This window comes from Haplochromis burtoni, unplaced genomic scaffold (genome assembly GCF_018398535.1).
Source record: "Haplochromis burtoni strain Fernald_Lab_line unplaced genomic scaffold, NCSU_Asbu1 Contig_8, whole genome shotgun sequence".
Taxonomy (NCBI): domain Eukaryota; kingdom Metazoa; phylum Chordata; class Actinopteri; order Cichliformes; family Cichlidae; genus Haplochromis; species Haplochromis burtoni.
In genome coordinates, this window is record NW_024582369.1 from 3,318,081 (window position 1) to 3,345,583 (window position 27,503).

Sequence of the window (27,503 nt, forward strand, 5' to 3'; positions counted from 1 at the left end):
GAGAGAGAGAGAGAGAGAGGGGGGGTGAGTTACGTCGGCGTGGGACAGTGGAGGGACCGTCTGCTCATGGCACTCCGCTTGCAGCTGGAGGCGAGCTGCAGAGATGGGAAACAACTGAACAGCAGGAAATGAGATTAATGCGCAGGTAAAAATTGTTGGATCGCAGTCGGACGCATGAGTTGCCAATTAAATTGTTTGAACTCGCAGATTAGATTGTTGTTGCCAGGTGGGAGTAGATCTGCAGTGGAGGGAAAGCAGGGGAAAATGTGCCGCGTCTGTTGCGCCACCGGTGCGCTTTCTGGGGACGGAGCGAGCGACGGCGACGCGCTGACACCCCGCTTTTAGATGGCTCCAACATTTGGGGTGCAAAACAGGTGTCAGGGAAGTGTCGTCACGAACCCCGGAAGCCGGAGGAGGTGGGAACATCAGAGGGAAAGATGGCAGCGAAATCCGATGGTCGCGGGGTCGTCACCGGTTTCGCCCAGCTGCACAATCTGGACGAGGTGGTGGGGACGGGAGAGGACGACACTCGGGACGGCAGCTCATTCCACATCTGTCACTGCTGTAACACCTCGTCGTGCTACTGGGGCTGCCGGAGCGCCTGCCTGCATTACCTCCGGGGGAAGGGGAAGGGGAAGGGAAGAGATGCAGCGCGACCACCGCAGGAGGAACGCCTCTGGCTGGACTGCCTGTGGATCATCCTGGCACTGCTGGTGTTCTTCTGGGACGTGGGGACCGATTTGTGGCTGGCCGTCGACTATTATCACAAACAGGACTTCCTGTGGTCAGGCCTGACCCTGTTCTTCGTGCTGGTGCCCTCGGTTCTGGTTCAGATCCTGAGCTTCAGGTGGTTTGTCCAGGATTACACGGGGGGAGGACTGGGCTCCGTGGAGGGGCTGAGTAGTCGTAGAGCTACAGCCAGTTTGCAAAGAGACAGGTGCTGCCGCCTCTCCGTCTGGGTCTGGCAGACCCTTATACACATCTTTCAGATGGGACAAGTGTGGAGGTAAGACAAACTTTTAAGTTTGGGCCTCAAAAGAATCGGTTAAGCTCCTAAAAGCGCAGTGTTTCCAGCTCCTCTCCTCTATCCACTCAGCCAGCCTTCTAACCTCTTCTTGACTGTCACCTGGTATAACCCGATCTTGTGTACATGGCTGGGGTAAAAAAAAAAACAAACAAACATCAGCACCACTGTGATGCCGTTACGCTCGGCTCTCAGCCTCATTGTGGCTCACATGTATGCATTTACATTTTAGCTTATTTCGACATTCAGTCACACCACGCGCGTTTTAGTTGCGCAAATGTGTCCACATCTGCACAGAAATCGCATCGCTGTGCGTGCACCACAGTGCGCCATTGCGCTTTTGTGGGGAGGGAAGAGAGCTATTTGCTCAGACGGAGCAGGTAGTAACCTAAAGCTCGTGTGTGTGTGTGTGTGTGTGTGTGTGTGTGTGTGTGTGTGTGTGTGTGTGTGTGTCGCTCACATCACAGTGCACAGTCGCCTCAATGCACCCGCTTTCCCCTCCCCGCATCAGATACTCCAACCAGAGGCCAGACGAGCATCTGTTTTCACGGCTCGCAAAAACTACATCTTCCCCCCACAGACATGATGTCATCGATTCCTCTGCGACGCTCGACAGATTTTGGTCACCAAAATCCGCTTTTTTTGGCCATGCAAATTGATGAGCCGGGGGGGACTACGGAGATGCTTAAATGTGTAGATCTCAGCGCGCAATCTGTGACATCTAGAGTCTATAGTAGTAAATGTGACACCGGTGCGCATAGCTCTCCTACTATATGTGGGCTGTTTAGTCGGAGCTTCTGGCCGACGAGTTGTTGTTGTTGTTTTTTTTTTTTGGTGCAGACAGACGCAGTGGCTGGCATTTAATGGGGGAAAAAAGTAACGCATGACGGCTGCCCAGAGAGAAGTGGGGAAAATGTAAAGCAGTACACCGTGGGAACCGGCGGAAGGGTCCACCTCATTCTTTTACGGTGTTTGTGTTTGAGAGCAGCCTTTTTGCTCCTCATCGGACAAATGGATTTTTTTCCTAAGCCGTGACTTAGTGTGATGCACAGTAACATCTGTGCTACGGGCTAAATTACTCACACGCGTAAGAGTAAAATGTGAACTAAAACTCACTGACCTTTATGGAAAAAATGGCACGGGCAATTAAATTAGATATCTTCTCGTGCCATTTCTCCAATTTTGAGCCTTGCAGTTTAGTGTAAAGAAAAAAAGCCCAATGTCCTTTTTATGTTCTTGAAAAAAAAACAAAAACAAAAAAAACCCAACCTCACTACTGCACTAAAGTTAAATTTAGTGCTTGCTGGTGGGTCTCCAGTAGCTTTCCCCCATCCAACCCGTTTTGAGGTACACCTATAGGCTGTTAGACTGATTAGCTGCAGTTGCATTGGCTCATGTTTATTTACTCTAGTGTGATTCGATTGATTATTTTTGCTCATGTCTGTAGTGGGTTGAGGGCATGGAGAGTGCTGTTAGCAGGCACCCAGTCAAAGACACTGCTTGTGTTGATGGTGAAAGTGGTTGGTCATATGCATCCTAAGTAAAAATGTACAAAAATGGAGAGAACCCTAATTTGCCTAACCTCATTGTTGCACACTCTGTTTTAGAGAAATACCACTGAGCATTTGCTGAAACACATTAGATATTTGCTTCTCTTCAGATATTCAGCATGTAAGGAAAAACACTGATGTAAACAATATAATTGATTATGGCTGTATTAATTACACCAGGGTCCTGGTAGACATGCTGGCTCAGTGGCTTGGCTTACAGAGATTTGTAAATGGAAGTGAGCCATCAGTAGTGTTAGTCTGATATGACTGTGTGCATCTTTGTTTAGGTGCCTACGAACTCCAGTAAACCCATTATATAACAGCAGCTGGAAAATAGGTATTTTTTCCTGTTCTATTGCCATATTTAAATGAGCTCAGTGCCACACTTGAACTATTTTAAAAAATCTTTTTAAATATATCAACTTCCACAAGCAGCTGGCTTGCTTAGCTAAGCTCAAAGATGGAAATGGGGGACCCCAGCCTGACTCTTTCTGTATAATCTCCTCTGGTTGCCTGGTAACTGTTCCCCTGACCCCAGCTGCATAACCGTAAAATAGCAAAGTTAAGTTTATACCAAACAACTTCAACTTTGCATGAACATGAAAAGTAAGAATTTGCACAAGAGAAATCCAAGATGGTTAAAGTACAACAACAGACCGGAGTGATTAAACGTTGCTTATGAGGAACTCAAGGAAACATAATGTGTTGTTGTGTATGTTGTGACAGCACAAAACCTGGGGGCAGGGGATCATTGTCAGGCCACTTTTTCCCTTTGGACATGATCCGCCTGGCTGCTGGTTTGGAGTGGAGGGTCAGAAGCTGCTCTTGTCAGCTTAGTGAGAGTTCATAACCTGAGCCCCACAGGGATAACAGTTGATATGGAGATTATTAGACGCTGCAAGATGCCACCCTGCCAATAAGCAGCATATGTTGTCATACTGCGCTGCATCATGTGGCGTGCGTATATATTAAACTGTTCTCTACCTAGTTCACTTTGTTGCATTTCATCAGCTGTGTCTAAACTTTGAGAAGCATGTCTTTTGTTTCTTTTATGGGTGATGTTGTTGTTTTTTCATGACTGGATTTCAAATGACCAATAATGGCCATTCTCAGGCAAGCTGCTGCAGTATCAGTTTGTGAAATGTTTTGCCATCATTAATACGAGGAAACAACCTGAAGTGCTGACAGGAGTCAAAAACGCTGCCTCATCATGTCTCATTACTGAGTTCTACTTTCAATTCTACATTCAATTAGCTCCTTTCTTTCCCCCCTCTCCTTCTTTGTGTACCTGAGGACCGAGCCGATGACAGAATCGCCGAGCTTGTTTTGCAGTTATCTGCTTGTTAATTGTTGACAGAGTGGGGAGGATTCCTCTCCCATCTGTAATCCCATTATGACACCGGCTGTCCGTAGCTCTTTCATGTCCTCTCTCCCCGTGAGTCGCCAGCACCGCTGATGGTGTCTCCTTGAGCTTTAGAGATTCTCCTCACATGCGCTTAGCGGATCGCACATACACAGCGGTCTCCTGGCAGCACGATGAACAGCTTAATCAGTGTAAGCCCAAATTAGTGCCTGGCTGAAAGAGAACTGCATCCATCCGCACCTCATTGCAGGAATCCATACAGAAATTTCAGATGGTTTCAGGAGGTTGGGAATTCCCCGCAGAACCGGGGCGGGGCATAGTCTACCCCTTCTCTTTTTTAATTCTAATAGCTGTGTAAAAGTGGCAAGCTCCTGTGCTGTTCCGCCAAAGTGAGCAACACTTGTGCAGCAGCGATCGCTAACCACTAAAAAGTGAATGCATTAACATCACATTGCTTCTTCAGCCACAGATACTGGTATTTGGCAAAACATTTTTAAAGATTGTTCTAACACGACTGAAGCGTTTATTGGTTTAAACAAGCAATCCAGATGTTAGGTAAAACATTCAGTTTACATGTCCCTACACATCTGTCTTCTGTCTTGTGTGGTTGTTGGCTGAAGGTGAAAGTGTGCATCACAGGTTAAAGAAGCGGAAGTCGTGGGCATATTTAAGAGGTTGGAACCATCCAGTATTGTCATTTTTTAAACCAACCTTAACGATTAAGGTCAGAATATTTCACATTCTTCTGCATTAACTTTGGCCATTCTTGTTTTGTTTTGTTTTTTTTAAGCCGTTTCTCGTCAGCTCCCCAACTAAGGGCACATTAAGAAAATATGCATCAGAGCAACAAGTGGCTAGTCTGAGACATCCATTCCCATTCAGCGTTTTAAACATTGTCTCGTTCAGCCCTGGATAAAAGACTGTATGTGGTATATTATGAATGACTATTAAAAGTTTCATGTTGGTGCTTTTATAAGTCCAGTAGGTAGCCATGTGGGTTGTTTGAAAAAACAAAATCCTTCTGAAGGGGTTGTTTTTCTTTTAAAGGTTTTGGTGATCACAACTGGCATTTGAGAAGTAATCTGAAAGATGGTGATAATTTGTCAGAATATAAGAAAAAGGCTGGGGAGCTGTGCCTCTGTAAAACGACTGCTCTGCTGGTGTCAGTGCTGAAATTCTAACTCGAGCACCAAGAAAGTTTCAGCGCCTCATCTTGGTATTTTTAACCTTATGAGGTCCTGGTTTCAGATTACACTCAGTGAATATTAAAGGGTGCTTGTATATGGGACTGTGTATTGATTTTTTCCTGTCTCCCAGGCATATGCAGCTCTGTTTTTTCACAGTGTTGTAACCACAGTGATAAAGGGGTCATCTGGGAACTGCGTACCGTGTTTGGATATGATCAAATTTGCTTGTCTTATTTTGTATTTGGTGCACATTTTGAGTCCTTCCTCTCGCACACTTTAAACCTTCACTCGGTTCTTGACAGTTTGTCAGCACACAAGGGAAAACTTTGAAAGTATTATGAGTTTATGTATATTTTTCATTTTGCTATGTCCATCTGAATCAATAGAGTAGGCTGAAAGGTTTCAATCTGGTTAGTGAGAAAGTAGTATTTTAAATATGGTGTCTAAGATCATCGCTGTGTGTGGGATGTATTACTGCTTTTTTTTCTACTCTTATAAATTTTCTTTCCAACTCAGTGCAAGAAAATGAAAAAAACCCCCACATCTGCAGTGTATATGGAGAATTGCCAGTGAGATTGCTACTCAGACCGGTTAACATATAGCGTCACTCAAATCCTACGATCATCTTGGTTTTTAAGGAATTCTCCAGCTGAACAGAAGCCAACAGCGTGGGGATTCCCCCCCCTCCCCCTCCACCAATTCCTCACACCCCCTTACTGCAGCAAGCAATGTTTAAACACTGCAAAATCTGGTTGGTTGGATTATGCTTTAATCCAAAAAACAAGAACGGGCTTACCACCAAGCAACACGAAGGAATCGCCTCATGGTCGATGTCTGCCTGTGTTTCAGAGCCTGGTAAATATTAATACAGTCTGCGAAGGAGTCAACAAAAGCCTCCCCTGGCTGGCTGGGCTGCTTGTAGTTGCCAAAAAAGGTTTGTAGACGCAGTGAAGCAAGACACTGAGATGATTCAATGCAACCAGCTGCCATGTCAATGCAAAAAAAACACAAGAAAGACAAAAAAAAAAAAAAAAACAGCCGAGAGGGTGAAAGAAGGGAACGATGAAGGCTTGGATGGATTGGTGATTGGCAATTACATATTGAGAGTTTAAAGCGGTGAAAGATGGGAACATCTTGTTCCCTCTGCCGTGGAGGCACTGGAGTATTTTTGGAATGAAGGGAAGGAGCGATCGATGCCTGGGGTCTTATTGGACTGCTTATTCTCTTTGCTGGTAGCAAAGACAGGGAATCTCCTTTAAAATAAGATATATAAAACATATTATGTATTTATATTTACATGCTAAAGACATCAAAATACATCAGCTAGCAAACCTTTTTTTTTAAATTCAGGTGCACATCTACTTCTGTTGTGTGTTATTTACAGGCAGCACATTACATTCCAATTGGTGGATCACATCAGTGTAACGCTGCTCATTTTCTCATTAGCAGTGATAACAGGGAACAAACCTTTAAAGCCAGCTCTCCAAGAAAGCCCCCAATTATGTGACAGAGGAGCCCATCAAAATACAAGAAAAGCCGGCTTTCTTGGGAATGCGCCGCAGCCGGGGGTAAAGAGACAGAAAGCCATAAATGGCAGAGAAATATTTGCCGTAGTCATTTGAGAAGCGGAGATGAGGAGGAGAGAGCTGAAAAAGAGAACTCAATTGCTGTTTTGGTTCCATTTCTTCATGACTTTGGTTGAGGCTGGAGCATTGCTGGAAAACGTTTCATTCAGTGGGTATTCAAATCCAGATGTTTCACCTCTTAATAAACAGATGGGTGATTAAACTGGGTCTTGTAAAAGACTCAACAAGCTTTAGCGGAGGGTTTTGACAACACATGGGTACGTAAGGGTAACCCTGTAAATAAATGAGTAGCTAACATGTTGGTTCATTCCAGTCTTGTTTCTACAGGCGGTAACGCCAGCTGTTACTGTAGAAGGCTCTTAAGTTCAGTGCAGGGCAAATGAATACGGATAAAAAGCATGTGATCATGCTTGATTTAACCGCCTCAGGCTGGCCTCCTAAGCAAAACAATATTTTGTCGTAGACGCCTGAAGGCCCTGATGCTAAATTCTTTCTGCCTCTCCACGCTGTTCAACAGACAGAGGCAGGCTCATGACTGAATATCAAGCACACGGGGGGCAGATGGGTTACCAGACAGAGATCTGTATGCAGATCACACAAACACACACACAGACACACACACATGCACATACGTGTGTACGTGAACCTCAAGGGAGTAGGGAGAAGCTGTTTTTTTATACACCTCTTTATATGCAGTCTCACGTCACAGCATCTTGCTCTCTTACAGGAACCACACACCTTGAGAATAACACATTTCCAGGTCCTGTTTCGTGCTTTGATCAGAGAGTGGTGAGTCAGCTGGCAGTGAACTCCTCCTGTCCTCCCGTGGCTCTCTCCTTTTGCCTAAAGTCATCTCCTTCACTCTCTTCCTTAGAGAGTACAGTCTGCCTTTTGTTGCTGATTGAGTCAAGCGTGTTTGTGACGCTGGTGACATTTGGAGCATTTTTAATCAGACTACATGACAAATAATGCGGCTTGTCTGTGTTTCAGTTTTGGTGACTGGAGGCGTAGCACCAGATAGCAAGGATTTGTTTCTGTGGGATGGATTCATATACAATCTCTGAAAGCAGGCGTGCTGACCATGTTAAGAACCTAAAGTGTGATTTAAATCACTGCTGGCATTAAAATGAGGATGACATCACAAGGGCTATGTCCATCTTTTATGTACAGTTTATTGCCAGTAATATCAAACGACTTCTTAAACTGTCCAGCTCCTTTTGTTTGTCGTTTTGTTTGTGATTGTTGTACGAAACCGTACATTTATTAATGATTCTAAAGTAAACATGTCTTTAAAAGGCACCAGTGGGCTTGTGAGTGCCTCAAACAGGGTAAAAATGTCCCGAGAACGGGGCTAACATGGGTGTTTTCATTCAAACCCAGCCTTATCTTTACATTTGATTAGACAAATACTCGCCAGATTCAGAGTATTGTTCAATTTGCCTTTGTGTATGCTAACATGTTTACACTCGTCTTTGCTGCTCGCTACAGTTGTAGCTTGCCAGCTTGTGGAAATTGGCTTGTGACGATGTAGGATTTATTGACTCTGAAGTCTCTTGTTTGCTCAGCGTGGCGTGCGGCTGGTTTTATTGGCTGCATCATTTCGGTTCCCGGTCCTCCCTACAACTGTCTGCTAATCCCATTCTCCTCTAAACAAAACCCTAAATCGGCCCTTTTTGCCACTTTCCCCTTTGAAGCCTTCACAACAGCACGTGTGATGTATATTCCCCCATTACCCAACTGCATATTCTACTCAGAGAAAATCATTACGTGGGCCCATGGGCTATCCAGTGCGAGCTGAAATACTCACATACAAAAGCTATTTTTCATCTAGAGTCCCTTGCCTAATAGCTGCATCTCTAATATATATTTATGCCCCTTTTTCTCCTGGAATAGGTGAGGCCCACACTCCCAGATGGACCATTTGAGTTCATCATGTGTCCTCCCCGTATAGTCTCTCTATCCATTAGTGCTTCATAAGCTCTGTCTACCCTAACATATGTTTTTATTTTTATCCCTCTCTCTCACTTACATCTATTAATGTTCTCAGCCTCCTTATAAACCCCATTACTCCCCCCTTCATCTATCCTGGAAGTAGACACCACACAGTCTTATCCTCCCCTGCTGTAGTTAGAAAGATGGGGCTCTCTACACGGTGTGCAGTGTCCCTTACCACTAGTTAAAGTCATGATGCTGCCTCCCTCCCCTCTATATTTCTCTCTATGTCTGTGCCTCTCTCTCTCTTACTGTTGCCTTCACATAAAGCTGCATTTGACCTCCATTTCTGTCAAGGAAACTGGAGCATCTGGCTCCTGCCCCATTACAACACAGCGCCTCTTCCCTCCCTGCCTTCCTTATCCTGCCATACCACCCATCTTATGCTCCCTGCAGAGCCCATTTTCAGATCTCCCACGTTCCGTTCCTCATTTCCACCCTGACAAAACGTCTCGTTCCTGCAGGAAACTGTTACACCTCGGTTCAAGAGTCCACCTGTGGCGTAATGGCTCTGTTCTCGCAGCTCATGGCATTCCTTTAGATTCACAGCTTTTCACACGGCCACTTATTTATGCTCTGCTGAAAAGACCGCACGCAACAGAGCAAGTCATAGTGCACGTCGTAAAAAAAAGGGAGAGCGCACAGTCTTTCATTGTAAAATCTGAAACGTCTTCGAAGGTGCGTTGAATGAGATTTCGATGCTAGGGCAGAAAAACAGGTTTAAAAAGGTTTGCTGGTATTGCAAATCCCACTGAGAATCAACACCCGGCCGTGCAGTGCGTGTGTGTGTGTGTGTGTGCGGTGCAGCTTATGGCCACTTTTCAACTCAAGGCAAAATAATGTTAGTTCAGAGAAGCTGCAGGCAGCCCACGAGATCACACCAGCTGACTGTACACAAGCTGTTCAGTGTGAAGTGGAGAAAAACAAGCAACAGGTGAAGGAAGGCAAACATCAAGCCAAACAGAAAGCAGTCTTTCTCTCAGTAATTGAACCGATAAATCGAGTAGAACATATATAACATTAGAGTGAATAATAATGCAAAGTATGCAAGTGTTTTGCTGATCGAAATAAAAACTCACTAACAAGTGATTCCAACAGGACGGACGGCATATTCTGCTTCTGCAGGTTGTGTAAGGAGCTGCAAGAATCTGGTTTGATATAAGCAAGAATATTTTCTGCAAGTGGGTAAAAGTTGTTTTATTGCCACTTTAAAGAAGATATTTCAACAGACTCTTACATAACAATGTGAACAAACAGGTTCAAAAGGCTTTTAACGACTTTACAGCCTGAGCATACATCATCCCAAAGGAGCTCAGGTGACTATGGAGGCCATTTGAGTGCAGTGAACTCACTGTGATGTTCAAGAAACCAGTTTCAGGTGATTTGAGTTTTAGGACATGCTGTGTGCTTCCTGCTGGAAGCAGCCATCAGAAGGTCGGCATGCTGTGGTCAAGGACGGACACCATCAGCAGCAATAATCAGGTAGACCATCGCATTTAAACAATGCGTATTTTGTGCAAAGGGATGCAAAGTTTGTCAAGAAAACATCCCCCACACCATTAAACCACCAACAGCAGCCTGATAGAAGGCAGGACAGAGCCATGATTTCATGTTGTTTACACCGAATTCTGAACCTGCCCTGTAGCCCATCTACTCCAAGGTTCAATTTGTTGTGTGTTCAGAGATGCTCTTCTACATGCCTTGGCTGTAACAAGCACTTATTTGTGTTACTGTTGCCTGTTATTGAAGCAGTGCACCCATTCTCCTAAGACCTCTGGGATTAACAAGGACATTTTCACCCAGAGAACCACTGCTCGCTGGATATTTTCACTTTTTCATACTATTGTCTGTAACCCAGACACTGGCTGGTTGTGGGGAAAAACCCCAGTATATCAGCAGTTGATCTGATGAGTGCACTGAGTTGCATTTGGTTCGCTAATTAGATATTTGCATTAACCACCAGCTGAACAGGTGCATCTAACACATTACAGTATGCTACAGTCGAGGTCTAAGCAGTTAATTTTTCAACAACTATTAGTTTCCACATGAAGTATTCATAAGAGGTGCATAAATGATGACTGGATATTTTACAACATAATAATCCATTCTTAACAGTGTGAAAACCAACACTGAAAAACTATTTATGCACACAAGCACACATACACACACATATTCACACACACACACTTTGATGCTGTCTGCGCTTTATTCATATCTAGTCTGTGTCTTGAAAGCTGGCTCAGCAGTGTTCAGTGAAGACCACCATTGTTTGAGTCTAATCATGGCCGACGCTCCAGGCGTCAGTTTGATAAACAGACAATCTCTGCTTATAAATAATTGAACAGCCCCGTTAGTTCTCATGCTCTCTCAGTGTCACACTTGCAGTGTTTCACACTCTTCTCTTCTCATTCTCATATTTGCATGGTGATACCCTGCTTAGTGAGCTGTTACACTCACTGAGAAATTGGGAATGTGACGATAGAAAGTCAAAAAGCGCGCACGCACTTTAAAAAAACCCCAAAACAACGCGATGTTGTGCGGAGCGTGCACGCCGTCTCAGCTCGCTATGCCTGGATTTACCCTCTGAGACAGTTTTATCTAGTCTTTTGCTGAGGTACTGTAACACTTCCCTCATTCTGGCTTTCTTGCAAACAGACGCTCATGAAAGCGATCCTTTTCTCCAGATCCCAACAAGGAAACAAAAAAGGGCACATTTCTTTACAGTATGTGTAAACCCACATGCTTGAATTCATCTTGGGCTTTCACGCATGACATTTACTGTAAGAAAAACATCTGTTCTGTCCTACATAATGTTAGTGGCCTGCTCGTATTTAGAACAGCCTGTATTCAGGCCTCTTGCTCAGTAGTCCATCGCTGTCCTTCTTGTGTCCTTCTTTTCTTCTTTATGATTGCGGCTGGATGGATTTTTCCTTTATTCTGGTGGCTGTGGTGAGGCAGAAGAGCTAAATTGGGTTCTTGTGGAGGGCTGAGAGCATCATAGGAGAGAGGTCATCTGCTCAAGAGACCAACAGTGATCAGTTAGATGTCATACATCACCACCACTTCAGGACTAACAGGGAAGGGGGTTCATTAAAAGTGCATTTCATATGTTGGGACTATTTTCTCTGTTTACCAGTCATTTTTTCTCTCTCTCTCTCTCTCCTCTGACTCTTGCCCCTCCTCATATCCTTCTGTCTTTGTTTCTATTTGTGTCTGCTCTTTGCACTTCCTGCTTCCCCTCCCACTCTTCGCCTTCATCCCTCTGTTTTTCAGCTCTTATCTCATGTCTGTTTGTCCTCAGAGCAAATTACATATTAACAGGAGTCTGAATGCTTTGTGCTCAGCAGGCCATTTAAATGCATTGTGGTCAATATGCCTGGCAGCAAAAGCAGCAATTCCCAAACAAGTTCCTATAGATCGAAACGGTTGCCTTTGCAAAGGTTTTTTAAGAACTGTAGAATATGCAGACTTTTCCCTTTTTCTGCAACAAAAGCAGCAAGACTGACTTTATACTTAAGTCGGCTCTTACTCATATCTAAATCTGTTTGTTTCCAGCTACGTGTGCAAACGTGTGAACAGGGATACATGCATAGGCGGCGTGAATGTTCTTTTGCCTTATGTTTCGATGAGTGTTCAGAAGCACTCGGCTCATCTCATATGGTATAGTGTAAAGCATCAGATTATATGCTGTGAAGTTTTGCTCTGCGGCAGCACAACAACACTTCTTATGTCAGATTCAGACCTATATGAAAAAAGAAAACATAAATCCAAAGGTTCTGAGAGAAGAACGACAGAAAGGGAAATACGTAAGACGACAGACATCGCACAAAATAAAAGTTAAGCTATATATGTGCGCACCGGGTTGATTCTTTGCAGTGTTTGTAGTCAAGATGACTGAGCAGTCTGAGCGCTGAATTCAGGTCAATTTCCCCCAGAGACAAGGGTTTCAATGCCACTTCTTAGGCACATACATACACATACACTTGTGTACAGTTTAATATATATATAGTATTATGAACATGGAATTCTAGTATATAAGGAATAATTATATACAGTATGGACATGGATTATGGGCCCAATATGTCAGTGAACATTGCTCCATTTGGTTCTTCCCCTGCAGTGTTTTGAGGATGAAATGGAGTCAGTGAGATATTTTCAGCCGCCGTAACTGAGTGGATTAGTCCACTATTCCTTGAAGGGACATAACAGTGTAAAACTGCCACTGTGACTCCCCTGCCTCTATACGGATTACAGGTTCAGAAGAAACAACAAGAAGCGTGCTATGAACATCTCATATGCAGTATATCCTATACAATACTGTCCAAGAGATTTAGATGGAGACGTTTCAGATGGAACACGTGTGATTGCTCCCAAATGTGTTCATTCAGCACACGAATGCACCCGCAAACATACAGTCACAATCTGAGTGAGTAGCAACAAGAAGAACAGGGAGTTGCACAGCAATTGCTTTGGTTCTGGCCTTGATTTTAACTTTACAGTCATATTTTGCAGAGGAGCCTTGACAAGTCCATCCAAGAGCCCAAAAAATATACCTGCAAAGATTCTTGAAGAATGTGTGCAAGTATTAAAAGGTGTTAGATCCTGATATATTTTGGCATTTGGTTTCTGCTTAATCAGCAGATTACAAAGAATCTGATGTGAGGGCACACAAATGGATGCTTTGTTCATCTCTCACAGCTTTGGTGCTTGCAACATGTTTATCTTTTTATTTATATCAAGAAACTTTCATGCAGCACATTTCCACCAATGTGTTACGTCCTTTTGTTGTGTTTGGTGTACAACCAGGTGTAATAAAATCCATCCAAGAAGGAGTTTTAGCAAACTGTCAATTTCTGGATGGCATGAAAATATTACACACCAACCATTTTTTTTCTTTTCTTTTTTTTTTTTTTTTGAAATTCAGCAATCCAAGCCATATGGCCAATTTACACATTTTTAACCTTGATGAGCAGTGACGAGCAAACACATTTCCAAATGCTCCACGTCTTTATGGTTGCCATTTTCACCCTGAAAATTGTTAGCAACCCCACTTTCTGTTTGCCTTCCCTCACATTTTGCAGTAAATGGATTTATGCTCTGTGGATTTTTATGTAGAACGCGCCAAGATTAGCAGGACGTTTAATCATGGAGCCTTTTGAAATAAGCTTAACATTTATCCGAGTGCAAGGCTGGGAAAAAAAATAGCATGGGAATTCTTTTTCGTCTGCTCTCAGGAGAAAAGTCCTTGGGAATGGAGAAAAAAAGAAAGAAAAAAAAATCAAGCAACGCTATCAAATATGTGGGTGTCTTTTTATTGATTTATTCGAGACTATTTTGATGCAGAATTTCTGTGGAAGACTTTGAGGCTTTTCCCACACTATTTTCATCCAAGCGAGAGAAGGTTGCTTATTTGATCATTTATTTTTGTCCACTTTGGCATTTTCCCTCTCACTGCCACAAGAGATTGCTGACTGGGTTTTGTCTTTTTGGGCAAGGCTGAGCTTTCCGCTCCACTCTCTCTCTCACACACACAAACTTCCCCAGTGGGCACAAATCTCTCTTTTGAAGACGAGTCAGTGTAACAAAACATGGAGCAATATAGATAGTAGTAGAGCATAAGGGCTCCATTTCAAATATGTTTTCACAGATAATGGCGTTTTCATACCTGATTTTCTCAAACGCTTTACTTGAAAACCTCTCAAAGTGGTGTCTGTGAACCTGTATGTTACTAAAAACAAAATGCTCTCCTATTATTACCGTAAAACCGTGTCATGTAGAAACTTATTATGATTTATGAACATATTTTTATCTTACTCATGTAGAACAGTGACACAAACAATACTACTTTAAACATAAGTTGTACATTAATTTATCTCATGATTTAAATTAAATATAGCATTAGCTGTTAGCTATCTATATTTACTATTAATGCAATATTTAGTTACATGTAATTCATACATCACTTTTAAATTATTAGTTTTAAATAACAATTTTCTTGAGCTGGTTCTTTCTGACTGAATAACAAAACATTTTTAATCTTTGCATTTGCAGTTTGGTTTATTAAGATCAAAATCACACATACCTGGAGACTAGCTGGTGCCCCCCTGGCTACCATGGGTCACTAAGGGAAAAATGGTTGGTGGCTGGTTGCTGGCAAATGGACGGTGACATTGGTCGTAATTGCACAGACAACCTCCTTGCGATTGCTTTGGTCACTATCAGAAAGTGTGAAAAATACAATGTAAACTGTGAATGGAGACTGTTCTCCTTAAAAGTAAATGTTATACTTACCATCTTGATGGATGCTCAATCATCCAGGTAAGTAAGTCTCCAAAACTTGATTCTGTTTATCTGGACGTAGCGTTTTCAGTGGGAGAAACGTTTTGTCACTCATCCAAGTGACTTCTTCAGTCTCAGTGGTTGTTGATCAATGGTCATGAGAATTTGCATAATTATGATTAAGGAATTGACCTCCCAGCCCATTGTTCCTTCAGTGGGCTGGTTTCAGTCATTATGCAAATATACTGTTTATAATATTGGGGAAACCTGCAGTCAGCTGAAACTGAAGAAGTCACCTGGATGAGTGACGAAACGTTTCTCCCACTGAAAACGCTACGTCCAGATGAACAGAATGAACTTTTGGAGAGTTATCCTTACCACTGCAACCAACACATTTTAAAAGCCACAGCTTTTTTTTGAAGGAGAATCTGTGTTTTTGGAGGAGTCACAGTTTATAGTTTGCACTCAGCGAGTAGTGGGTCACAGCTTGCAGATGCGATGGCATCTTTCATGCAAACTGCCAGCAACCATGGTATTCAGTGGACGAAGCAAGGGAGGTTTTTGGTGCAGCATCCTCTTTGCAACTGATTTCACGCAGTAATTGGCAGCAACCGCTCGCCAACCGCTCGCCAACCAGTTGGGGAATACACACTTTTGTGAGTTTTCAATTTTCTAGGCCTGCATGATTGAGGCCTAACGTGCACATACACATCCCATGACATGGAAAACATTTTGAAATATTAGCAGACATTTAAGACAACTTGCAGTTACATCATTGTATTACTGTCATGAAATGTGAAGAGGACTGAAGTGCAGCTTGCAAACAAACTAACGAATCCTTCAACTAACAAGAGCAAAGACGCCCCAAAGTCTAAAATATACATACATCCAAAAAAAGGAAGCACACAGCTGATACCGGGGAAAGACAAAAGTCCAAATAATACACGACTTGGGAAAAAAATGACAAGGCAAAAATCCAGGCAAACAGAATGATGAATTTAGTAAGAAACATCAGAGGAAATTCAACAGTGGGATCTGACAAACAGAGAGAAGGTGAAAAAATAATTAAAAACTAGTTTCGGGAGAGTTTCAAAGGAAGGAAATAAAATTACCATAAGACAAGAAGGAAAACTATCCTACAAAGTACAATAGGAAAAAGCAAAATGAAAAGATAACCAACACTGGAGATTAACCTAAACATTATTACAGACAGGGTAGCATTGAAGACTCACCAACCCATTTGCTGCAAGGCTATTTTAAAGGCCTGAGTTTGATTTTACTTGGGTCATTTGCTTCTTCTCCTGCTCTTCTACTCTTACTCCCACTTTTCCTGTCCACTCCTGAAGCCTGTCCTATCATAATAAAAGCTAAAAATCCCCCTAAAGTATGAAAAAAAGCACAAAAGGTGAAAGCAAATGAACGAGACAGAGGAAACACTGAAAGTGAAGGTTAGACTATCAAAAAGAATGAGACCAGAAGAATTTAACAAGATCTAAGGCTTGGAATCTAAACTTTGTCATGAAATGGAAATAAAAACTGAAATGAAGCTAAATATGACCATAATAATTGACTCAAAACAGGAAATCAAACTAACCAATAATAGACAAGAACCCAAATCTCAAAAGCCACACCAAGCTCTTGGATCATGAAAATTACATCAGACTGTATTTCATTACCAACTGAGAAGGAGGCCACCATGCCCAGGGATATCCTTTGCTATTCACCCAATGTCAGCAGGGATTGGTTCCAGCCTCCCCATCCGCACTCAAGGGTAAGAGGATGGATGTATAGCACTGCACAGCTACCAAGGACAACTTGTAATAGGTCTTCTGAGAGGTTTTGCACGGTATAAATCTACACTTTTACCTATAATTATATTACATTTTTATACCAAGCCAAATGCTGTTAATGCTGTACAGTGAGTTTGACACTTCAGATGACTTTGTGTGTTTGTGTGCATGCGTGCGCACATTCTGGCTTGTGTTGTTGTGTGTTTCGCGCCTGGATGTGGACTGTTGATGACGATTTGATGTGTCAGGTTTCATTTACACCTGTCCTTGCCAGAGACACTGTGAAATTAACTGAGCCAAAACACAAAGTTGCCTAAGGTTTGTCCAAATGTCTAATCAGTCATTAACATGCCTTACCTCAAAGTTGCACGTCTATGTGCAACAGAGAGGAAATGAGAGGAAAGAGCAGAGCAGAATATCTGTGCTATGTGTGTACTTAAGTGTGATTGAAGGAGAGAAAGACTAAGAAGGAGACTGGAAAAAGAGACTATAGGAACATGCTACAGTAGACACTGATTATGAGATTGTAAAAATGCTCTGCCTGCTGAGGGAGATTTCCCAAACTCATTTGTTCTTTAGTGAGAATTATTAAATAGATCATCTGGCAGTACAGTAATAATGCAATTAATTATTCACTACTGAATCCCCAGTACAGTTTTAATTAGCTCTTTGCACAGCATCTGCCCATCAGAATTATAAAAAAACAAAAAAAAGTGACACTTCCCACTAAACATTGGGTGTCAGATAGACGTGCAGATCTTGACAATATTAGGCCTGTCGGTCCATGACCAAATCTGGACATCTATATGACGTCCAGACTAGGTCCAGAATTTGGACACCGAACAGCGACCCAAGCTGGACATGAATACGACGGGGTTTTCTGGACATCATGTGGACATCTATGACAGGTGCAGGAAATTTACATGAGCAATACATGTAATAGATTTTTATTTACAAATATCAACATTGTTATCAACATGATACATGAATACAGATTATTTAAAAACAAACAGAATTTATTGCGTGTTAACCTACTGATTTATTCAAGCATTATAACGACATCTAAAATGAGTCATTTTTGACATTTTTGTTTGAGTTGTTTTTTAAGTTTGACATTAAAAAGACATCCATAGCGACCATGTTTGGACTATAAATAGCCTGTACATGGAGGTCCTACAGACACGAACACTAGACGTTCAGTAGATATTGAAAAAAAAAGACACCTGGTGTTACAAAACAACCTCTTTAGTGGACCAGAATTCTACATCCATGTGACAAAGTGGGTGAGAAGACCATTTGTCTATATTCTTAGTTAACATTCTTGTTTTGATTTAACCATATTTCACATGTAATCTGCAATAGGCAAACATCTACTATCCCGGGTTTGTTTATGTTTTGCACTTTTACAGATTATATAATATAACATCTTGGTTTAAATCAATTCATACAAGTTTGTTAAGTTAACATGTTATTTATTTCAACTGTTAATTTGTATTGTTTAGAACTTACCTTACCTACCTGTCTTCCAGAAACAAAAGGAGGAAATGTAGTTTTACTTCCTGCTTTATACCTTCTGGGTTCATCTGAGGTCACAGGAAGAGACCAAGTGCAGAAGGGGAAGAACTCTTATAATTTAATAAAGTTGATTTTAGAGGGTTTATGAAGAAATAGATTTATTGTTGTAATATGTATTGATTACACCACAGAGTTTATGTTGCCAGTAAAGAGGAGTAGTAGAGGTTTGAATATAATCATGTTCATCTTACCTACCTACTGAATGGAATAGTCCAGAGGAGAAATTGTTTGGTTAAGTGGACTATTTAAGCAGAAGAACTCAGGTGTTTTGAGAGAGAAAGGTTCAGGTCAGTGTAGCTGTATGCAGTTTGACCTTAATTTCCATTGATTTAAGTTCAGTTATGTTTATTTGAACTGAGTTAATTATAGAGTTGAGTTTCTTATTTGTTTCTTTGTAAATATTGTTTGGTTCACAAAATGGTGAATAAATCACTTGCTACACTGGACAGCATCAGTCTCCTGCACTTCTTTGACCGCTTAAGTCGAGTCCTACCACAATCCAAAAATGACATATAAAATACATTGGCGCAGTGGGTTCACTTAACCAGAGTTAGGAGAATTGGAGAACTTTTCATAGTGTTGTTGTTGGAGAACACTATGAAAAGTCTATCCATCCATCTATTTTCTTATCCAAGGATGGGTTGTGGGGGGAGAATCCTAAAGAGAGAAACCCATCTCCATCTCCCCAGCTACCTAAATTAATCTTATCTGGAGTTATGCCAAGCGTATCCCAGGCCAGCTGAGAGATATATTTTCTTCAAATGTCCCCGGTTAACCCTGGGACCTCCTCCCAGTACGACACCGCTGCAACACCTCACCCAGGGGCTGCCTAGGAGTCATCCTAGTCAGATCACCGAACCACCTGCAGTGGCTCCTTTCAATGTGGAGTAGTAGCAGTTCTGCTCCGAGCCCCTCTCAAATGACGGAACTCCTCGCTCTATCACTAAAGGAGAGGCCACTCTTCAGAGAAAAGCTTTTTTTCTGCTGTTTGTATCCACAATTTCATTCTTTCAGTCTCTACCCACAGCTCGTGGCCATAGGTGAGGGTGGGAATGTAGGTTGACCGCTAAATCAAAAGCTTTATATTTATGCTCAGCTCCCTCTGCACCACAACAGGCCAGTGCCATATCCACATCACTGCATTACCCTATCCGTCTGTCAATCTCCCTCTCCTGTCTTTTCATTTTGTTTAATTTTTAAAAATGGTCTTGAACAATAAGTTTTTCTTTGGACACTGGCTGGTTGTCACTCATTTTCAGTCCAGTCCTTGTACTCGAACATTTTCAGAGGAATGTTCTTTTGTTTTTACCACTCAACACTGACATATGAATCATTTAAGCGTTCAATAAGGCATCTAACGCAAGGGATGATCCAGTGTTGTTTCCACACATAATCGATAACTTAGCAAATAACTCATTTTAAATGGTATCTTTAAAAGCTGTGTTACTAACAGCCTGTCACAAAAACACATGATTTGTTCTCATTCCTGTAGTTGAATCTGCTTACATCTACCCTTCAATTAAAAAAATGAATGCAACTCTGGATGGAAATAAATGTTCTGACATAGCATGTGCTTACTGAAGTAATGCCACAGTGATTGTGTGTCATCATCAAAGCTAAAGGTAGCCCAATGAAATATTCGAGAATGTGACTGTGTTTTGGTCGGGCAGTTTGAATGATATTTGTGCTTTCTTATTAGTTTGTATGAAAGTTTCTACATGAAAAGAAAAGGAATCTGTATTTAGGTGAAAATATATAAACAAAATTATTTACTCAATGTAGTGAAAGATGATAAAGATTCTTTTGCCGAGATATCAGCTGACAGTAATGAAAAATTTAAATTATTTACTGTAACGTGGCCATATAACATAGGTTATTACAAAGGTTTGCTTAGGGTAAGTGGAAATTGTGACTAAAGCAAATGAACATAAAGAACAATTTTTGAGAACCCATCAATTCATCTGCCTTGTGAAGTTTCCCTCTACATTTTTTCTTTTACTATCTAGATGCCTTGTAGCCAGAGAGCTAAAATGTAGACGCGTGTATTGAGAACTGTTAATTAGGTAATGCCCTGCTGCAAACTGTGACCTAGATTCATAGCAGAGCCCTACACTGACCAGTCAGACCGGCGCTGCCGTACAGTGGCAGTGCTCTGTTTTCATTAAAAGCACACTCAGCTTCAACCATGCGTAGAAAAATGAAGAACAAAAAGCACAAACCCTCTCTTGCTCACTCTGTGTCTCTTCTTCTCTCTGCCTGTATGTTTCAACAAAATGTGCTCAATAAGAGAAAATGGATTTGAAGTATTTATTTGGGTATGAAATTCCACTCCAATTTCACTCTATCATGAGACAAAATATTCATCAAGCATTGGCCATATAAAAAAGGAACAAAAGAGAGGTTTGTAGTGAATTTAGATGTTGAAATAAGAAGTGGAGGAAAGCCTATATTTGGCTGAAAGATCCAAAAGCCACTTAGAAAGGGGAGGTTAGCAATACTTATTCAAGTCAGATGGAGCATACACTTTTTCAGCTATCATGATCCTGTCATTCTGTCTTTCAGACCTATTGAGCAACCCAGTACCTCCACATAACAAGGTCACCTCCAAGATGTTAAGGCAGATTAATTTTAATGCCTCTGAGGATACCAATGAAAAATAGCTTACTTAAAAAAAACAAAAAACAAAAAACACAAGTCATCTGTCACCCACCTACTGTCTCTATCTATCCAGCATTTCAATGCAGAAATGTTTGGCTTGCATTGTCTCAATTTTGATTTATTATTTTGAAATTAGCATGATGTTGCAGTAAGTTTTGTGCATTTTTCCTGTTTACCATAACTATCACAACAAGCTACCGTAATGCTTCAGGGGATCTTTGAGAGGCATTTCATGGTATGATTTCAGTCCTCTTGTCCCCTTAGACAGAAGAAACACCAAAAAACATTATAAAGTTTGTTCAGAGTGAGCAACCACATTTATTGTGTGATCAAACATGTCTACCCTGGTGGGAGTGGTCTTTCATAGGACGATAGCGTCTCCATCCTTAGGGCACCACATAAAGGAATATCTTTTAAAAAATGGTCTCCAGTAGAGTTTCAAAGACTTGTAGATTCAGTGATAGATAATCTGAAGAAGTTCTGATGGTATGTGGTAGATCAACACCTTATGAAGATACTTTTTATTGTATTTTTCCAAAGTTGTCGCCCATCGGCAGTGTTGAGTAGCGATACTTTTGAAAGTATCTTGTCATATTACTTTAATGATTATAACCCCTCTCCGTGAATCGCTACCTTATCGTGGTGGAGGGGTTTGTGTGTCCCAGGGACCCCAGGGGCTATGTTGTCTGGGGGATTTTGCTCCCTGGTAGGGTCTCCCATGGCAAATTGGTCCTGGGTGAGGGACCAGACAAAGAGCGATTCAGAAGACCCTTATGAAGAAAACATCGAGGGAACAGTTTATCCTATCCTTTATAGGGTTACCAGGGCCCCGCCCTGGAGCCAGGCCCGGGGAGGGTGCCCGAGGGCGAGCGTCTGGTGGCCGGGCCTTAGTCCATGGGGCCCGGCCGGGCACAGCCCGAAGAGGAGACATGGGCCCATCCTCCCGCAGGCCCACCACCCGCAGGAGGCGCCATAGGGGTCGGGTGCATTGTGTGCCGGGTGGCGGCCAGGAGCGGAGGCCCTGGCGGACTGACCCCCGGCTGCCAAGACTGGCAATAGGGACATGGAATGTCACCTCTCTGGTGGGGAAGGAGCCTGAGTTAGTGCGTGAGGTTGAGAGGTACCGGCTAGATATAGTCGGGCTCACCTCTACCATGGCTTGGGCTCTGGAACCAGTCTCCTGGAGAGGGGCTGGACTCTGTCTCAGTCTGGAGTTGCCCCTGGTGAGAGGCGGCGGGCTGGGTTTTTCCCGGTGGATGAGAGGGTTTGTTCCCTGCGCCTTAGGGTCGGGGAACGGGTCCTGACTGTCATCTGCGCTTATGCGCCGAGTGGCAGTTCAGAGTACCCAGCCTTCTTAGAGTCCCTGGGTGGGGTGCTGGAAGGTGCTCCACCTGGAGACTGGGGACATTGAGTCCGAATGGACCATGTTCAGCATCTCCATTGCCGAAGCTGCTGCATTGAGCTGTGGCCGCAAGGTGGATGGTGCCTGCCGTGGTGGTAATCCCCGAACCATATGGTGGACAACAGAGGTGAGGGGAGCCACCAGGCTGAAGAAGGAGTTAGCCTGTGGGACTCCGGAGGCAGCCGACAGGTATCGACAGGCCAAGCAGAATGCGGCTCGGGCAGTGGCTGAAGCAAAAACTCGGGTGTGGGAGGAGTTCGGAGAGGCCATGGAAAAAGACTTTCGGACTGCCTCGAAGAGATTCTGGCAAACCGTCAGGCGTCTCAGGAGGGGAAAGCGGTGCTCTACCTGCACTGTGTATAGTGCTGGCGGAGCGCTGCTGACGTCGACTGAGAAAATTGTCAGGCGGTGGAAGGAATACTTCGAGGACCTCCTTAATCCCACTGACACGTCTTCCGAGGAGGAAGCAGAGTCTGGGGATGAGGGGAATGACCCGCCAATTTCCGGGGGCGAGGTCACTGAGGCAGTTAAACAACTCCTTGGTGGCAGAGCCCCTGGTGTTGATGAGGTCCGCCCCGAGTTCCTGAAGGCTCTGGACGTTGTAGGGCTGTCCTGGTTGACACGCCTCTCAATGTTGCGTGGAGATCAGGGGCAGTACCTGGACTGGCAGACCGGGGTGGTGGTCCCCATCTTTAAGAAGGGGGACCGGAGGGTGTGTTCCAACTACAGGGGGATCACACTCCTCAGCCTCCCTGGGAAAGTCTATGCCAGGGTGCTGGAAAGGAGAGTTCGTCCGCTAGTCGAACCTCGGATACAGGAGGAACAATGCGGTTTTCGTCCTGGTCGTGGAACACTGGACCAGCTCTTTATCCTCTCAAGGATACTTGAGGGTGCATGGGAGTTTGCCCAACCAGTCTACATGTGTTTTGTGGACTTGGAGAAGGCATTCGACCGTGTCCCTCGGGGTGTCCTTTGGGAAGTGCTCCGGGAGTATGGGGTGTCTGGCCCATTGCTACAGGCCATTCAGTCCCTATACAACCGTTGCAAGAGCTTGGTTCGCATTGCCGGCAATAAGTCGGACTCATTCCCGGTGGGTGATGGGCTCCGCCAGGGCTGTCCTTTGTCACCGATTCTGTTCATAATTTTTATGGACAGGATTTCTAGGTGTAGCAAAGTGGCGGAGGACTTTCACTTCGGTGGCCTCAGAATCTCATCTCTGCTTTTCGCGGATAATGTGGTTCTGTTGGCTTCATCGGGTGAAGGCCTCCAGCTTGCACTGGAACGGTTCACAGCCGAGTGTGAAGCAGTGGGAATGAGGATTAGCACCATTTATATTTTGCTTACTCTTGTTGGGTTACGATTCTAGACAGCGTGTGTGAAACTTTGCCTAACAGCACAGTAGGGATGTCAGGTTACCAGAAATTTAGTATTCAGTACCAAAACCAGTTGAATTACACAATTCTCAATACTAAATTCGATACTAAAAAAATGACGATCTCATCTACTTGAATATAAACTCTATCATTAAAAACTTGATATACCAACACTTTAGCAATCCATTTATTTAAGATTATAAAATGATATCCTGTTTACAAGACAAAAACTAAAATGTTAGGATGTTTGCTGAGTAGCTGACTAATACTACATTATGTTAACATTAGCCACTGCAAACAGTTCAGCCTATGGAACAAAAGTTGATTTCACAATTGCAGAGCCATCTGTCTCACAAAAAATATAATGTCCATTTCCAGATAAAGTAAAAAGCTTTGGATGTTTTTAGTGTGATTGAGTAATAGAATAGTCGACTGAAATTCTTTGAAAAGTTCTGGAGGCTGATGTCACTAAATTGGAAGCATTTCCTCCATTGGTCTGAAAAACATGACAACATGGTTTGCATACTGCCTTATTAATGAAGCACATAAGGCTAGACTAGTACACTTGTTGCTGTATGCCCTTTTCCAAAGCAATTGCCACCTCGGTACATATGCTGCATGTTACCAATGGTAGCAAAGAGCAACAAGTACTGTTGCATTCTCAGAATTTTGGTATTAAATAGTAGCCTAAGCTCTGGTGACGTTTCTATTTCATAATGAGGTGCACATTTAACCACTTACAAGCTTGTTAATTTTACCTCAGCACTACAAATTGAACCGAACTAACAGCTAGCTGGTGCTGTTTTGGAGTACCACAATTACCCTCACCTCCATGCTTCATCTAAATGTTAAGTAGAATGCTTTGGCCTTATCACTTCATTAGCACAAAATAATATGAATATGGTAAGATAGTCCTCTCTTCCGTCAAACTAGCTAACGTGAGTGATACAACTATAGGATACATTTTTGCTAGTATGCAGCTGCTAACCAAGCAGTTTGAGTCTTAACGCCTTTATGCACTGGACACGTAAAATATATATGTAAATATTTTGTTTCACCTATTCTTAATGCAGCCATTCACATTGACCACATAATTCCACATAAGCGTTTTTATTTTATTTTTCTTATGCAAATAAACAGACCTGCCTTCTCTTGAGAGATGGGCAAACCCAGTGTCATTTTTGTCACAGTGCAGTTTTTGACAAAAAAGCTTCTAATGCATGCTTTCATGCATACATTGCACAACAAGTTCGTATCCCAAATAATTTTAATTTTGTGACACTATTTTGCAAAGCACTTGGTGTGTACTGGCCTTCAGGGAAGAAGAAAGAGTCCAAAAAAAGTATTTCGTAATTATATACTCATTACAACAAACAATCAACACGTAATGTTGCACTTTGTAATGCCATACACTCAACAATGCCCGTCTGTAGTTGAATATGCACATGTGCATAGCAGTACTATGTGCACCCTGTTGTGTCCGGTGAGGTGGAAATCATTGTGTGTTCAGAGGCATCCACCTGTTGACCTGCTGACCATGATGCTACAAAGTGCAGCCTTGTCACGGGACGACCTCGGTGACTCACCATAGCCTGAGCAGTCTGGCTAAGCGACCCACTCTTCTCTTCCTCACCCACTGACATAAGTTCTGTCTCACTGAGCTTGTCTGCCGTCCTTCTGTTTGCTCTGCAATCTCGCATTTGTACTCCTCTCTCTCTCCTACATGCTCTTGCCGCCTTCTCTCATGAATCTGCTCACATGCGCCTCTGGTTCTTTCTCCCTCTGTCTCTCATTCCTCTGTTGCTTTTCCCAGACCTACCCTGGTGGGCCTTGGCGGGCAGCAGGCGATGACAGTTGTATTAGCAGTCGATTTCGAGGTCACTTTCTCTCAGCTCCACTGAGACTGAGTAACAGTCGCTGAGCCGCAGAGACAAAGAGGGAAGAAGCTGGAGCAAGTCGTACATGGAAAATATTGAATGACAGAAAGACAGAATGTTTGTGTATGTTTGTATGTATGTGTAATAAGTAAGGATCAAATAAAATACAAAACAGTATTTGAGGTAAAATGAGGTGAGCATATACTTTTTAGGGTACTGAATTTGCTAAAGAAAAACAATCCTTTTGACATCAGGCTTGGATAATTTTCATGACACAATCAGTGAACTCCACCTACATATGTTTATGTTTGTTTGCTGTAGTCGTTTTAGCTCAAATAAGGCAAGTGTGAGACCTAGTGCCTGTGCATGTGGGTGTAAAATCCAATGTTGAGAGCCCCGCCATCTCTTGATTGACATTTAATCACCATGGCAACAAGTGGGCTGCAAGTGACTGCTCCCCTGAGAGCTTTTAGTCACCAGGTTGCAAGAAATAAGGAAGAATTTCTGATTGAGCTCATATTCCACAGCTCCTTTTCAAGTAGACCAAACCAATATAGATGTTTACCCCCTCTCCCTTACTGTCTCCTGTCCCCCCAAACAAGCTGTTGGCCCAGTAATCAAATACAGCAGCTACAATGATTTAGACGACAATCTCCACATGCTCGTTGGATTTTGGTGGCTTTGGTTGTGGCAGCGTTTTGGGTGCTAAGCACCATCACTAATCGTTTCCTCTCTCTGCGGGATGTCGGCTTTCAGCAGCACTGTTGATTACTGGTTTTGTGGTAGATTTCAGGTTGAGGGGAAGAAAATGATGATGGTGATGCTCTCAGCCTTCCAGACAGCATTCGTCTCTGCATTGTGGTCTGCCTCTCTACGCTGTTGACTTATCCCATTGTCTCCAACTGCCTGTACCCCTGTCTTCCCCACCTGTCTCTGTCTCTGTTTTTTCTCTCTGCTCGCAGACACTTGTCCCCTAAGCTTTGCACAAGGTGTGGAATCGGTGTGAACTGTTGAGCAAGTTATATGAGAAATTGCTCCGACATTTGTGCACAGAATGCTGAAGGAAGGAGAAAGGCGAGAAAGACAGGTGGTGGGAGGAGGGGAATCCCTCAGAATCTGTAGTGCAGGAAAGTGTTTGTTTTCTAGCTTCTCAGCATCTTTCTGTCTCTGTCTCACAGACGCACACACTCCAACTCCACTTCTATTTCACATCCAGGTATAGTTGCATAAGGATGTTTAAAAAAAACTCACATAAGAGGCTAATCTAGTTACCATAGCATCCCCTTCTGTAAGCACAAAGACCCCTGCTGAGGTCCAAGTGTGGGGGCGTTTTGAGCCCTCTGCAGATGGTGTCATTCCAATGCACCACCCAGCAGGGGTCCACTCAACTTATTGAAGAGTCAGGGTTGGCAGAAATGTCACTTAGCGCTTTGCACAAGATGCTTCATCTTACTCTGCTTATTATGCTAGTTGATCAGAGGCATGTGTGTCCCACAGACCTTCTCTGTACACTGCTTATGGTTTCATATCTCCTCTGGACACTATTTCTATGTTTCGATATACTACAAAGTATGTCTTTGTAATATGCATCATACTGACTGCATTTTTTTTTTTTTACTAATACTACGTTCATTTATATTAGTTCTGCAGGATGCATTTTTCAAACTTCTAAACCCAATGGATTCAGTTGTACAGGTCTGTGTCGTAAGGTTTACAGTTATAATTGCCAGCCTGGGAAGACCTGCTCAGAAAGGTCAGCAGAAATATTGCAAAGAGTCATAATGCGATAAAGAAGCTGCACAGGATGTACCTGATATTTTGTCTCCAATAGTTTGCACCCCATCCCA

The 27,503-nt window shown here is 42.9% G+C and overlaps 1 protein-coding gene across 2 annotated transcripts in view; it reads left to right on the forward strand.

The window, feature by feature from the left end:
* Positions 1-27,503, forward strand: part of xkr6b (XK, Kell blood group complex subunit-related family, member 6b) — a 70,893-nt gene that overhangs the window by 115 nt on the left and 43,275 nt on the right. The window contains exon 2 of one of the 2 annotated variants that reach the window (XM_005914377.1): positions 146-1,006. In XM_005914377.1, the coding sequence (XP_005914439.1) occupies positions 438-1,006 (569 nt within the window). In that variant the 5' untranslated portion in view covers positions 146-437. Of the gene's footprint in view, positions 1-38; positions 1,007-27,503 lie in introns of those variants that run through there. The other variant, XM_014338005.2, reaches the window with a different exon arrangement.